The sequence below is a fragment of the Saccharomyces mikatae genome (assembly GCF_947241705.1).
Source record: "Saccharomyces mikatae IFO 1815 strain IFO1815 genome assembly, chromosome: 10".
In the NCBI taxonomy this organism is placed as follows: Eukaryota; Fungi; Ascomycota; class Saccharomycetes; order Saccharomycetales; family Saccharomycetaceae; genus Saccharomyces; species Saccharomyces mikatae.
In genome coordinates this window covers 324864-337967 of record NC_079265.1, presented here as the reverse complement: position 1 = coordinate 337967, position 13104 = coordinate 324864, and the positions used below count along the sequence as shown (strand labels likewise).

Below are 13104 nucleotides of genomic sequence, written 5' to 3'. Positions count from 1 at the left end.
TTATTTATTTATTTATTCACTTACTTATACTTGTTGATTTCTCTAATTGTTCAATCAGTCAGTTCTTCAAAGTGGTTGTTCCTCCACCATCTCTTCTTTTGCCCAACTTTCTTGATCTGTATTGTTTTGCATAGGTTCATTTGTATCTATTCTCAAATTTCTTAATTCTTTCAGCAGATCCTTGGCGTCGCTTTTTGTTGGCTCATTCCGATTTTGATTTTGATTTGTTCCTCTAATCTTATTTTTCTCATCAAGTTCCAATCTTTCAAGTTCTCTTTCAATCTCTTCTTCGGTTTCTTCATCTTTACTCCTATCATAACTGATTAACAGATCATTGACCTCTTCAGTGCGGTCATATCCTTCTTTAATCTCATCTAATAAATTTTCCACCTTTTCAGTGGACCCAATATACCCATTAATTGATTTAATCACTGCGTTGGACTCATTCAGGGTTTGTACCAAAACTGCATTGGTAGCACTGGTGTCTATTTGAGTCCTTACTTGAACAAGGTTATTTTGAAATTTCAGTAGTCTGGATAAGTGCTTCTCAGATAATAATCTGGCTTGTTTATATTCAATCATTATTCTCTTTGGTAATTCACTAAACTCTGGATCTCTTAAATTGATATTAGATTTGTTAATTTCTTTTCTTAGTTTTGTAATTTGTTTGTTGATGTTAAATATACCCGCCTTGACACTTGCGATTCGAAGATCATTTTCTGTGATGTCTTTCGAGAACTTGCTAACAACATCTTCCACTTCAGGTGCGATTATTTTGATGACATTGCCCTTCGAAACTATAATATGCTTGTACTTTTCTAAAAAGTACAGAAATACGTTTTTTGCTTCTTCGTCATAAACTGTGAAAAATGTTCCCAGATTCTCTGCAGTTAAAAACTCATTCTTCGTAAATACTAAATCAGTAATAGATGAAGCTTCTGTAAGAATACTTCTCTTCAATATTTCATAAAACCTTTGATAATCTTTGTTCAAATTTGCCCTGATTATAAACTCATCTTCCTTCAAGTAAAAACTTGTTTCATCCTTTCTGCTCTTATATGAATTATTATATCCCTTCCAACTTCTAATCCACTTCCAAAATCCGCGTTTCGTGTTATCAATGTCCATTCCACCGAGGTTGAATAACTCTAGAGGTATCAAGTTTCCTTCGTTGACGAGAACGTCAATTGCTATATCGATGCTTTTCGGTACGCCATAAACCTCATGATTCAACTCTTGTAAAAAAGTTTTCCCTATAGTAAATGTGATTTTGGTAGATTTGTTGATATATCTTTCCAGTAAGTAGTCCCTCCAAGTACTAATATTTGCTTCGTAACCATCGGGGTTTAACTGTTCCAATGGTCTGAAATCATTATACAAAGACGGCAATCTAGATGTTGGTAATTCTACTTTCATCTAAATGAAATACGGTGATGTTCGATTGGTTTTAATGGTGTTTTGATCTCTATTGCTTATGAGTTTGAAACATTTGCTATTGTCTATATTCAACATAGCACTTTTTTAGTGTGTGGGTGTACCAATAGTTTCATATCAATAGTGTATTGGAAAAGTAAATACGTCTAATAACAAACGTTAGAGAGAATCTATTTAAGTATAAAAATATGCCAAATGGAAATAAAATAAAATACAAAATCGTGCATGATAACTATAAATACAAAGATCCGGCAGAAACGATATCTCTATGAATTAGTTTCAAGACAGCTTCCATTTTTTCCTTGAGGGAGGAGTTACCGATGGTATTGGCGACGTCCACGAGTTCCTTTACCAATTCTTCTAATCTCTTGAACATTCTAATTAACGAACCTTCGTAAACATCAGTCATTTTACAAATTTGGGTAAACGTAGCTCCCCTACACCATTCATATACTACTTCCATTAACTCATGTCTGAAACTTTCAACGTAATCCTTTTCTACAACTTCAATTTTGGAATCCTTCATTATCTTAGCAATCTTAGCAGCAATTTCTCTCATAGCTTTTAAAGGTTCGGCAAGCTCTGGCTTCAATCTAGGTGCTTCCTTGCAACGCTCCTGGAATGCAAAGCATGATAACAATGCAGCAGCTTGTTCTGGTTTCAACTCATTGAAATTACCATTGAAAATCAATTCTGTTAGTAATAGTTCATCACCACTGGAGATTTCACATGCAACTCTACCTTTTAGTTCAATAATATCATTAGGAGTGCAGAACCCTAAACGACGCAAAACTCTTTTACGGCGACGAAGATCATCTAATTGGATAACGGCTTGAGATTCTGAAATTTTGCGTCTTAATCGTTTCATTTCTTCTTGTAAATCATGTTTCCTGCAATATTTACCATATACTTCACCTAGCCTCATAGAATTGGTTAAGGGATTGGAGGATAACTTTGTAGTCAAAACATCGATCTTCTTAATTAGCTTCAAAAAATCTTCGTCCTCGATCTTCATGTTTTTGACAGGATCAAGCATAGGGATACCGGCAGGGAATCTACGATTTACTTCCTTTAAAGACTTCCCAACAGTTTCTTTCTGGCCGCTGGCTCTGATATCCTTAGGCATGTATAATCTTAAATTACCGATTGATTTAATTGAATCTAAGGTTATAGGAATGACGGCACATATGCTTTTTTCACCTTCCTCAGCTGGACGAATTCCTTCTGGAAAGGTCGGGTTGAAGGGTTTTAATAAGTTGACAGGTGAGTCCACATACATGGTATTAACGAGCACATTAACAATATAGGATTCATGATCCGTATAGACAGCAGTTGGGTTTCGTTTGTTGATTCTTTTGGCAAAATCAACAACAGTACCCCAACCATAGTTGTCCTTACCATTAACAGAAATTTCAACTAATCTACCCGGCTGTAGAAAACTTAAAGCGTTTGCTGGATGTGTGATAACTTGACGAACATCTTCGCGGTAACTCTTGATAGCTTGCTCAATCTCATAATACTCCCTAACATTTTCTTCGTCCTCGACTTCAACACCTTCAGACTCCTTTTTTAGTTCAGCCAGTTTCTTTTCCATGACTGGCACTGAAATAACATTTTGGAACTGAAAGAAAGAATGCTCTAACATAAATTCAGGAGAAATACCTTCCACTCTCATCAAATTCAAAATCATGTTATATCCTAAATGGAAAGCCGAATCCAACCTATCAGCTTGGCCCTTAACCATACCTTTAGCCACTTGGGGTTCCATTTTCTCATCGATCATCATGATAACGATACCACGATCATCTAATCCACGACGACCTGCACGACCAGACATTTGAATATATTCACCACCTGAAACCCAGCGGAACTGTTGGCCATCCCACTTTCTCACAGATGTAAAGACAACAGTTTTAGCAGGCATATTTAATCCTATAGAAAAAGTTTCTGTTGCGAACAGCACTTTCAAAAACCCTTCTTGAAACAAAATTTCAATAACTTCCTTTAAGATGGGCAGTAGACCAGAATGATGGATACCAATACCTCTTCTTAATAATGGCAAAATATGTTTAATTTGTGGTAACTCCCTGTCTGTCTCCGGTAAAAGTGCAATAGCATTATTGAAAATCTTTGTCAAAGCATCCTTTTCATCATCAGAGTTGAAATCTAGTTTGGACATTTTCAACGCTAATTCTTCACAATCACGCTTACTGAATGAAAATACGATAACTGGGTTGTATTTTTTTTTCCATATCATTTTTACAATCTTATAAATATCACCTTTTGCGTCACCTTTAGCAGAACCACCTTTATAGGTCTGACCCTTCTTCCCCCTCGAGTCAGTGGAATTTGGATCGTCACCTATTTGATTACTTATTGATGCCATTGCCTTTTGAAAATTCTCCTCTCTGAAAGTACTTTTTTCATCAACAACCAGATAAATACCATCTCCATGAGCAGGAAACAAGTAATGTTGCAAAGGAGTTGGACGGAAATTGGTGTAGACAATATGACATGGTTGAGAATGGATCTTACATATCCATTCGGCAAATTCCATTGCATTTGGAATAGTAGCAGATAAAAATACATAACGGACCTTATCTGGAAGTAAAATAATTGTTTCTTCCCACACAACGCCTCTTTCTTTGTCTCTCATGTAATGCACTTCATCGAAAATGACCCATGCAACTTCTCTCATTACCTCGCTGCCTCTATATAACATACTTCTCAAAATTTCGGTAGTCATCACCAAACAACCCGCATCCGGATTAATTGTAATATCACCAGTCATCAAACCGACATCCCCAAATTCGGCTAACAGCTCCCTATATTTTTGGTTTGACAAAGCCTTGATGGGAGAGGTATAAATGACTCTCTGTTTGTTTCTTAAAGACTGTGCAATGGCATATTCAGCCACAACTGTTTTACCAGCCGAAGTATGCGCGGAAACCAACACAGATTCACCCCTATCTATACAAGAGATTGCAGTGTCTTGGAAAGGGTCTAATGTGAAGGGATAAGTACGAGCTTCATTGACTCTCTTATGCTCAGCGATAGGCGTATAGTCATAGTTTGGTGGTAGCGCGACCTGATGACGAACTTGATGTGATAATCTGACTTTACCATCTTGTTCGGCTTGTAAAGTTTCAGAGTTTGTTAATCCTTTGGACGCATCCACTTCTCTAGAGGCTTCTTGCTCGAAGGAATCCGCCAAAACAGGTACTACAGCTTTCTTGGCTTTATCTTCCGTTTTGCTCTTGTTAGACTTGACTTTCTTTTTCTCACCGTTAATTTCTTCTTCTTCAAGGTCATGTTTCTTAACCTGAGGACGATCTTGACTATTTTCTACGTCTGTAGTACTGTTTTCTGCTTTACTATCCACAGGAAGTTCAGCTGGTGCTTCTTCGAAAACATCGAATAGATCGGCAGAATCCATCCTTTGAATATAATATATATGTCTTGTAGGTGTTAAGAATATGCGAAGGAAAAGATAAGCACCTTAGATCTAAGGCTGTAAGATAGTAGCTTATGCTATGCACTACTGTTCTTCTTCCATTAGATGGATCTCATCGCAAAAAAAGTAGAAAAAAAAATAAAAATCGTGTTATACGGAATCAATCCTTTGCATTCAGCACTTTCTACTTGGCAGAATTGGGTATCTTTGTTATATAAAATATTACTCAGTTCGTCTATTAATTATAGAAAACTTAGTTTATTAAATAAGCCCGCTCTTTATAGTTACCTCTGGCTCTATTTGTCTTAAATTTTTCAAAACATTCCATTTTTCTCTATCATACTCACTAAAGACTACTTCTGGATAACCAGCTCCAGATCCTGCAGATTCTTGCTCAGAACCACTTGATAATGATCGTATGGATTTTGGTGCTTCCAATGGCGGCTCTTCTCCATCTAATGTACGCGTGGCATTATTTTGTTGGAGGTAAAATAAGGTACTTGCTGTTCTAAGCGCTCTTTCGTTAACAACACTATGGGGTCTGCCATTATTTAAGGAATCGCGACGTGAATTTCCTGAAGCAGATTTTGTAGGTGAGTGGCTGCTTTGCAAGGTACGCACGTAGCTAAAATCTATACTCTGATTTTTTTTGCGATCATGGCTAAATGAATAGTTAAATGAATCTGCTGGATTACTCTCGTATGGTGACATTGTATCAGAGATGTTCGATAATGACAGTTTCTTTCCGAATCTCATTCTCAATGACTTAGTTGGAGACGAATGTGGTGAGGTGTTGGACACTATATTAGAAGAAGATCCTTGTAATAGTTGGTTTATTTGAGAATTATTTCTTGAATGACCAGTAAGGAAGTTATTTAGAGTGCTATGTGAATGTTGGTGCTTGACACTTCCTGATCCGCTCATCATGGAAATTATCGATTTGGTTGGTGAGTGCCTTGTACTAAACCTAGCCGTTTCTTTGGGAACACTGTCAATAGTAACAGAAGATAAGTTGTTCTGGTTCAAACTGCTTTCGATCAGATGACTTGCATCCTCTTCTTGGATGCTTGCATCGTGCAAATATTCATCTAGCTCACTAATAGTATCTGAAGCTTTGAATTCTTGTTGATTAATTTGATCTGATGTGGCAATTTGCAAACCTTCATGTTTGAAGGGGAAACTAAAGTTATTTTGTGTATGCAATTCTACTTCCAATTCTGCAGATGCACTTGGATTCATGTCGCTATTGGGGGTAAATCGGAAGGGGGATAATAATTTACTATCATCCAGGTTCGTTGTTACTTTTCGAAGTATATTTTCCTGGTCTTTTTCCCACATTTCTAAGGTGACGCGTGCTGGTAAATCCACGTGTTTAGTATACTCTTGTTCAGAATCACCTTCCGTATCTGATGCTATTCTTGGGACTTGTGGAATATCTTGTAGTTCGTTAGTCATTAAAATATCTTGCACGTAGAAATCATCCTCGCATTCCATCTGGGGTATCAATGGTGTTATTTGGTATGATTCTTCATTTTGAGCACTTTGTTGAGGGGAGCTAATTTTATCTGTTACTCTTAAACAGGCAGGAAGTAAGGCACTATTAATTCTTCCAATGGCCTCTCTTTCTAACTCCAAATTTGGAGATTCAATAGTGTGTGAATCATGGGGAGTTTTGCATTTCAAAGTATTATTTCCTTCGTTGATGATTATCGATGTTCTTCCTTCACTTAATGTTTTCGCAGTAGAAACGTTGTTCCCGTTTTTCTCATTTAATGCCAAGAAATTTAAAAAACTTTTCGAGATATCTGATATGGTTGATAATCTAGACACATACTGGCTATTTCTGTGGTTGTTTTTCTTTTCTTTTGGAACCTTAGCAGCGTGTTGTGTATTTTTCCTGCACCTATTTTCTATAGGGCCTAGAAAGAAACTATTGTATCTTTTTAATTTAGAAAAATGCGAATACGATGGCTTTTTTGGATACTTGCTGGAACTAATCGGGCCCAGGTTGTGTCGAATAACTGAGCAGTTTGAATTTTGATCTGACACTATTGTTCTGTTTTCCTTTGTATTCGAGCTTGTAGAGAGTTCATTGATCAGCCACGCTACTCCATTCATTTTACTTGGGCAACCATGTAATATCTCTAAATCTGGTGTTAAGGTTTGTGATGAATTTTTAAGTGGTACAAACCTACCATTTTCCACCATATTTTCTTCTTTATCGTACTGATCCATATTCATATCGTTGGACGAACTACCAATATTGATCGTATTACCATCCTTCAGAAAGAATCCTAACTGTATACCATTAGTGAAGAGAGTGAAAATTAACAACGAATCTAATGTTGTGATATAGACTCTATGAGACTCGTTTTGTATAGACATTGGTTCCCTCAGAGTATTATGAAAATAATCTACTGTACAGCCCAAGGTGATCAATGGTAATGCAAAATTAAGAATGTTGTAAAAATACCCAATATGGAACTTACCAGGTGCAAATACTGTCTCTGTGATGAATGATATCAATGACGGTATTCCATATAGCAATGTCGAACATACAATAACTATCAATACGGCTTTAGTGTCAGGGAACTTACACAATAGCGCGATAGCAATTGCACCTGTGGCAGTTGAGAGAAGAGCACTTCCAAACCTAATCCCCAAAAACCTAGCCTTATTGCCACTCCTAACAGAATTCTGGCACATATGAGAGTATGATTTTGTTCTCAATATACTACTCAAGGCAAAATGATGCTATCCCGGAAATGCTTTCGTGTTTAGAGTGCGTAACAAGATAATAAACGTCAAGACCAGAAATGAACCAGGAGTGCGTGCCACCAACCTTAATCTAAATGTTCAAATCTTCAAAGAATTATAGAACCTTTGTCAATAGTCACATACTATGGATATGTGTGTTTTTTTCAAGGCTGCATAATGCTGTTTACTTATTTCTTAAAAAGGAAAATTCCCAAATCCTCAACCCACAAAATCCAGGGTAATCAATTTTTAACCGCCGACGTTTTTACATTCGATACTAAAAAGAATAGTAACAACTGATAACTACGTCTGCAAAAAGATAATAAAAGGGAAATCGAATGCCTATACTCATCTTGGCTTAAAAAGTAGTATCTACTTATTTATGTCTTCTCAAAGATAGTAGTATTTACGTATATAAAAAATCATTATCATCATGATCGCTCTATTTAAGCCTTGGCAACAAATTCCACCAAGTCAACAACTCTGGCAGAGTAACCGTATTCGTTATCGTACCAGGAAACCAACTTGACGAACTTTGGAGACAATTGAATACCAGCGGAAGCATCAAAGATTGAGGCATGAGTGTCACCCAAGAAGTCAGAGGAGACAACAGCATCTTCGGTGTAACCCAACACACCCTTCATTGGACCTTCAGCGGCAGCCTTGACAGCCTTCTTAATTTGGTCGTAGGTAGCGGCCTTTTCCAACTTGACAGTCAAGTCAACAACAGAGACATCAACGGTTGGGACTCTGAAAGCCATACCGGTCAACTTACCTTGCAATTCTGGCAAGACCTTACCGACGGCCTTAGCAGCACCAGTGGAGGAGGGGATGATGTTACCAGAAGCGGTTCTACCACCTCTCCAGTCCTTGTGAGATGGACCGTCAACAGTCTTTTGGGTAGCGGTCATGGAGTGGACAGTTGTCATCAAACCTTCTTCAATACCGAAAGCATCGTTGATAACCTTGGCCAATGGTGCCAGACAGTTGGTAGTACAAGAAGCATTGGAAACAATCTTCAAGTCTGGAGTGTATTTTGTGTGGTTGACACCAACAACAAACATTGGGGCAGTGGAAGATGGAGCAGTGATGACAACCTTCTTGGCACCAGCATCAATGTGCTTTTGAGCAGTGTCCAATTCCTTGAAGACACCAGTGGAGTCAACGGCAACATCGATCTTTAGAGAACCCCATGGCAAGTTAGCTGGGTCCCTCTCTTGGTAAGTAGCAATCTTCTTACCATCAATGATAATGTGCTTGTCATCGTGGGAAACTGTACCCTTGTATCTACCGTGAGTAGAGTCATACTTAACCATGTAAGCAGCATAGTCGTTGGAAATGAATGGATCGTTGACAGCTACAACCTCGATATCCTTTCTTTGCAAAGCCAATCTTAAGACTAATCTACCGATTCTACCGAAACCGTTAATAGCAATTCTGACCATTTTGTTTTGTGCGTAAATTTAGAAAAGTACTGTTTATTTGTGTGTTGGTGAAATATCAAACCAAGTTCTTGATGATTTCTTATTTAATAAACCAGAAATAGAACCGAAACCATAAGTGAAGATGGTTTATGTAAAAATAAAGTGCCTATTTATATTATTTCAAGTCATCAAGTCATCAAGTTCTCGTTACCATCACTAAAGGCCTGGCAACTAGGAAGAAGAAATGTGCCCCCGGCCCCCAACTATTCTGTCTTGCACGTGGATACCGTCGCATGTACCTAAGAAGCAGATGGTGGCTTGCCTTGGTGTATTGTAAAGAATCAGTCTCTAGATCTGCCACTACTCCGAAGGTTGAAACTCGAGCTTCCTGTTTGATGTCTCGCGCCTTTTAGAAAAAGCGCGAATATGGACCGCTCGTGACAGTAAAGGAAGCAGATCGACCCCCTGAAAATGTGGTGTGGTTACTAAGCAGAAGCGTCTTCGTCGCATATCCTAACGCAACCAGGCCCCTAGGCTGTAGTTTCATGTGACGTGTAGTCATGTAGGCTTGTGGTGCAAGTAATAGGAAACACATATTGATTGGGTCAGCAGCCTAACGCAAAATCTCTTCAAACCGTATTATGTTATAAAGTGCATACTTTCTCTTTCGTCTTTCCTGTTCATGAATCTAACACTGCAGTAGAGAGGTTAATTGTAGTTCAAGACTAGATTTTTTTCGAGTTGTTCTGTAAAAGCAAAACGTCCTACAGAAATTGGTTTATTCTTTCTTTTCATGTGGTTTGACCCAGGAAGGGTGTGACCTATTTTCATTTTTAACTTGAAGCTGCGCTAAACCTGAAATATAAAGTAAACGAAGGCAAAATTTTAATTTTCTTGAAAGAAAAAAACAGTAACTGAAAATCTAGCATTGCCTTGTTCTACCTTTCTATCCTTTGGTTCTTATGAGCTGTGTGGATATTTTCTAATGAAATCTTATTATCGTTCTGTATACATTATAAATGTCAACAAAATTAGATATCAAGATGTCAAAGAATGGAAGCGTATGATCTCCTAATTTACCGCCCAAAATTTTTTACCGCGTACGGTACAATGTAATTTCAGACTGTTTAAAGTATCTTCTGCCGTCTTCATCGATGATAACTAGGCTTAAATAATTCTTGACGTTAAAGTAATTACAACTCATATTGGGCGTCAAGTCATACCCGCTCAAGAATAATCTTATAGGAATAGTCTCACCTTTCACCGAAGATCCGTCCATAATTTCATATCGGATAGCTGTCGAATCCGTCATCACATTAGAAGTTTGTAGGCCGGAGGATTCTCTTGTAATTAGGCTTAATTCCATATGTTTTATCCTTAATCTTGTTAAAAGGAAATATATACGTCCTACAATGACCTCTTTTAAACTGTATTGGGGTTTGGCATATTCGAATTCAATGTGAAGACAATTTTCTATACCAATATCTAATCTAACAGGTTTGGGTTCATTGCCTGAATGTGATATAGGTAAAACTTGGTTACCGTCTGCCGCTCCACCTTGAGCACCCTTTATCGATTTATTTTGATTAGCATTATCTGCTGTATTACTTTCACTTTTGATATCTTTAGGGTTTGATTGTATCTCGTTCGCAGAAAGAGTGTTTGGCGCAGTCGTTATACTGTTATAAAGATAGACCCAAAATCTCTTTACTTTAGAAATGTCAGTAGATTTCCTCATGACGGTAACTTTAACAAAGTATGCTACATCCACATTTCTGCCTTTATAGGACTCGTATCTTTTACTCAAATCTCTAAAGAGGAACGGAAAGCTTTGAGAATGTTGTAATTCACCTGCAGAACAAAGGTCATAACTTTGACACAAAAACTGATCAACAGAGTTTTTCCGTACGTCTGCTGAAACATTAGAAGAGGTAGATGATGTGCTAGAAGTAGCCTTTTTGGTAGAGGAGGTACCACTACTATGAGATTTTATCATATCAATGGATCCAATGACAGACACTTTTATGCCCAGGTGTTCTACCTTTTTACCATCGCGAACCCTCAAAGTAACAATCCCACCTAGGGACTCGCCATCTTCATAAACTGGTAGGCTTTCCTTCATTGATTTATAACTGGAATTGCTTGTTCTTGTTGCAACATCGACATGTTTGCGAGATTCCTCATTATCGAAAAGAATCTCGATATCAATTGGTGACTTGAAAAAAATGCTCATAATTTTGATAATAGTAGTATTTATGTCTTGTTACAATGTGCACATTTCATTATATTTACAGAGAGTATATATATATATATATACTTATATGTAAGAATTACTTCAACATTAGTAAAGGGAAATCCTCGAAAAGGGCTTGGTATATGTTAAAAACAAGTATGATCGTGTATGATGATAAAACTCAGTATATATAACCACTAAATACTTGATGGGGACTCTTCCTTGGAGGGCTTCTCATAAACAAACATATGTTTAGTGATTCTGGAATCACACACTAATTCTTGAGTCCATTCACTATTCTTTTCTTTACCTTTTTTCACCCAATTCTGTGGCCAATCTTTTTCCTCATCTTTTGCCAAATCAATATCTTTTGAAATGTCGAACGGTCTAATATGCGACTGTCGAACACAGTTTACTACATTTGAGCACACATCCTCTACGTAGTAACGTTTTTGGTAAAAACGATGTATTCTTCTCGGAATAGTGGAGAAACCTATCAAGTTGGGTATTGGAATGACAAGTAACGGTTGATTAATGAGAAGTGGGATATTTGTAGTGGGGTCTCTTACGAACTCACCATTCGGAGTTTGTAATTCTGGAGCAATTTTCAGCTCAGAATATTGATCTGGGGCTATGAAAGGTTTCATAAAAATTTGCGAATCATTTGGAACGCCTTCCTCATCTAACTTAAGATCTTCTTGTACTACTGTACTTTCCGAGTCGGTCTCTTTCTTAACATCCAACAATGTAGTAGAATTAGATCCATCTTCCATCGATTCCTTCCCAGTACTATCAGTCTCTTGAGTTATCTTAGGTTCAGTAGGTTCAGGTTCTTCGGCTTTTTCAATAGGCCCTAGTAAACCTTCGTGTATACCTGCGATATACTCCTTATACGCACCTCTACCTAAACAAATAACACCACCGGATAATATAGGGTCTTTTACGAGTGAATCTTCACTTATTATACGCGTTGGTTTTGGCATTGTATAGAAAATACCAATAATATTCCTCCAATCAAAGTTTTTCTTGAACTGTTTACCAATTTCTGGATCAAAGAACTCATCTTCAGCCGGAGCATCTGAGACAGCTTTACGGAAGGGTAGTAGTGCTGAAACTTTACTTGACAAGGGACTGTTTATTTTTGTTACCGTTTCCGTTTGTGTGGTCTCCTTTAGTGACTGTTCATCCACCAGTGCCATTATTTCCTTTCTCAATTGTCTGATTCTGTTAGCTACGTTAGTTCTGATAGTCCCTTGTCTGTCTTCTTGAACTATTTCGTAGTCCAGCCCTGCATAATACAATACAGGTTTAACGTAACGTCTCCAAATTTTCAATGAACTCTCAAGATAATCGTTTGGAGGAGGTGCAATAAAAACAGTGATCTTCCGTGGAATTTTATCTACCTCCATGGCTTCTTCGGCCAAGGGCTCTACCAAGCCTGTTGCATGGTCCAAGATCTGACGTTGTCTGTATTTATCGTAAGCTATGCCCCCAATAGACACCGTTAACACAGACCAGAAGATCATCCAGTTTCGAGAAGGCAGTCTTAAGGCGGGTATACCAAGAGCTTTAAAAGCTGGATTGGTATAACCAGGCTTCCTCACAGCCTTAGCAACAGGTTTTTCCGATTCAGAGGACATATTGTACTGGGGTTCTTAGAATAATGTGTCTTGAGGCTATATGATGTCTTCATCGTCAAGACTATTTTTTCAGACTTCGGGCTCATAAAAGTAGTTCCTGAAAATTTGGATTCTACACTATACTATCTATACAAATCATCAAACTAAATATACAGTTGTATG

General features: G+C 37.6%; 6 protein-coding genes across 6 annotated transcripts; all 6 read right to left on the bottom strand.

The window, feature by feature from the left end:
• Window positions 1–66: 66 nt before the first annotated feature.
• CHM7 (phosphatidic acid-binding protein CHM7) lies at window positions 67–1416 on the bottom strand (the record flags this gene model as incomplete). The annotated part of the gene is made up of 1 exon (XM_056223478.1): window positions 67–1416. The coding sequence occupies one exon, from the start codon at window positions 1414–1416 to the stop codon at window positions 67–69; it is 1350 nt and encodes a 449-aa protein (XP_056077492.1).
• A 250-nt stretch (window positions 1417–1666) lies between these two features.
• On the bottom strand, window positions 1667–4870 carry MTR4 (ATP-dependent RNA helicase MTR4; the record flags this gene model as incomplete). Its single annotated transcript, XM_056223477.1, has 1 exon — window positions 1667–4870. One exon carries the CDS (start codon window positions 4868–4870, stop codon window positions 1667–1669), a length of 3204 nt encoding a protein of 1067 aa, XP_056077491.1.
• Window positions 4871–5149: 279 nt separating this feature from the next.
• Window positions 5150–7594, bottom strand: IRC8 (Irc8p; the record flags this gene model as incomplete). Its single annotated transcript, XM_056223476.1, has 1 exon — window positions 5150–7594. The coding sequence occupies one exon, from the start codon at window positions 7592–7594 to the stop codon at window positions 5150–5152; it is 2445 nt and encodes an 814-aa protein (XP_056077490.1).
• A 497-nt stretch (window positions 7595–8091) lies between these two features.
• Window positions 8092–9090, bottom strand: TDH1 (glyceraldehyde-3-phosphate dehydrogenase (phosphorylating) TDH1; the record flags this gene model as incomplete). Its single annotated transcript, XM_056223473.1, has 1 exon — window positions 8092–9090. One exon carries the CDS (start codon window positions 9088–9090, stop codon window positions 8092–8094), a length of 999 nt encoding a protein of 332 aa, XP_056077489.1.
• Window positions 9091–10162: 1072 nt separating this feature from the next.
• Window positions 10163–11302, bottom strand: PEP8 (retromer subunit PEP8; the record flags this gene model as incomplete). Its single annotated transcript, XM_056223472.1, has 1 exon — window positions 10163–11302. One exon carries the CDS (start codon window positions 11300–11302, stop codon window positions 10163–10165), a length of 1140 nt encoding a protein of 379 aa, XP_056077488.1.
• A 197-nt stretch (window positions 11303–11499) lies between these two features.
• Window positions 11500–12942, bottom strand: TIM54 (Tim22-complex subunit TIM54; the record flags this gene model as incomplete). Its single annotated transcript, XM_056223471.1, has 1 exon — window positions 11500–12942. The coding sequence occupies one exon, from the start codon at window positions 12940–12942 to the stop codon at window positions 11500–11502; it is 1443 nt and encodes a 480-aa protein (XP_056077487.1).
• Between the last annotated feature and the right edge of the window lie 162 nt (window positions 12943–13104).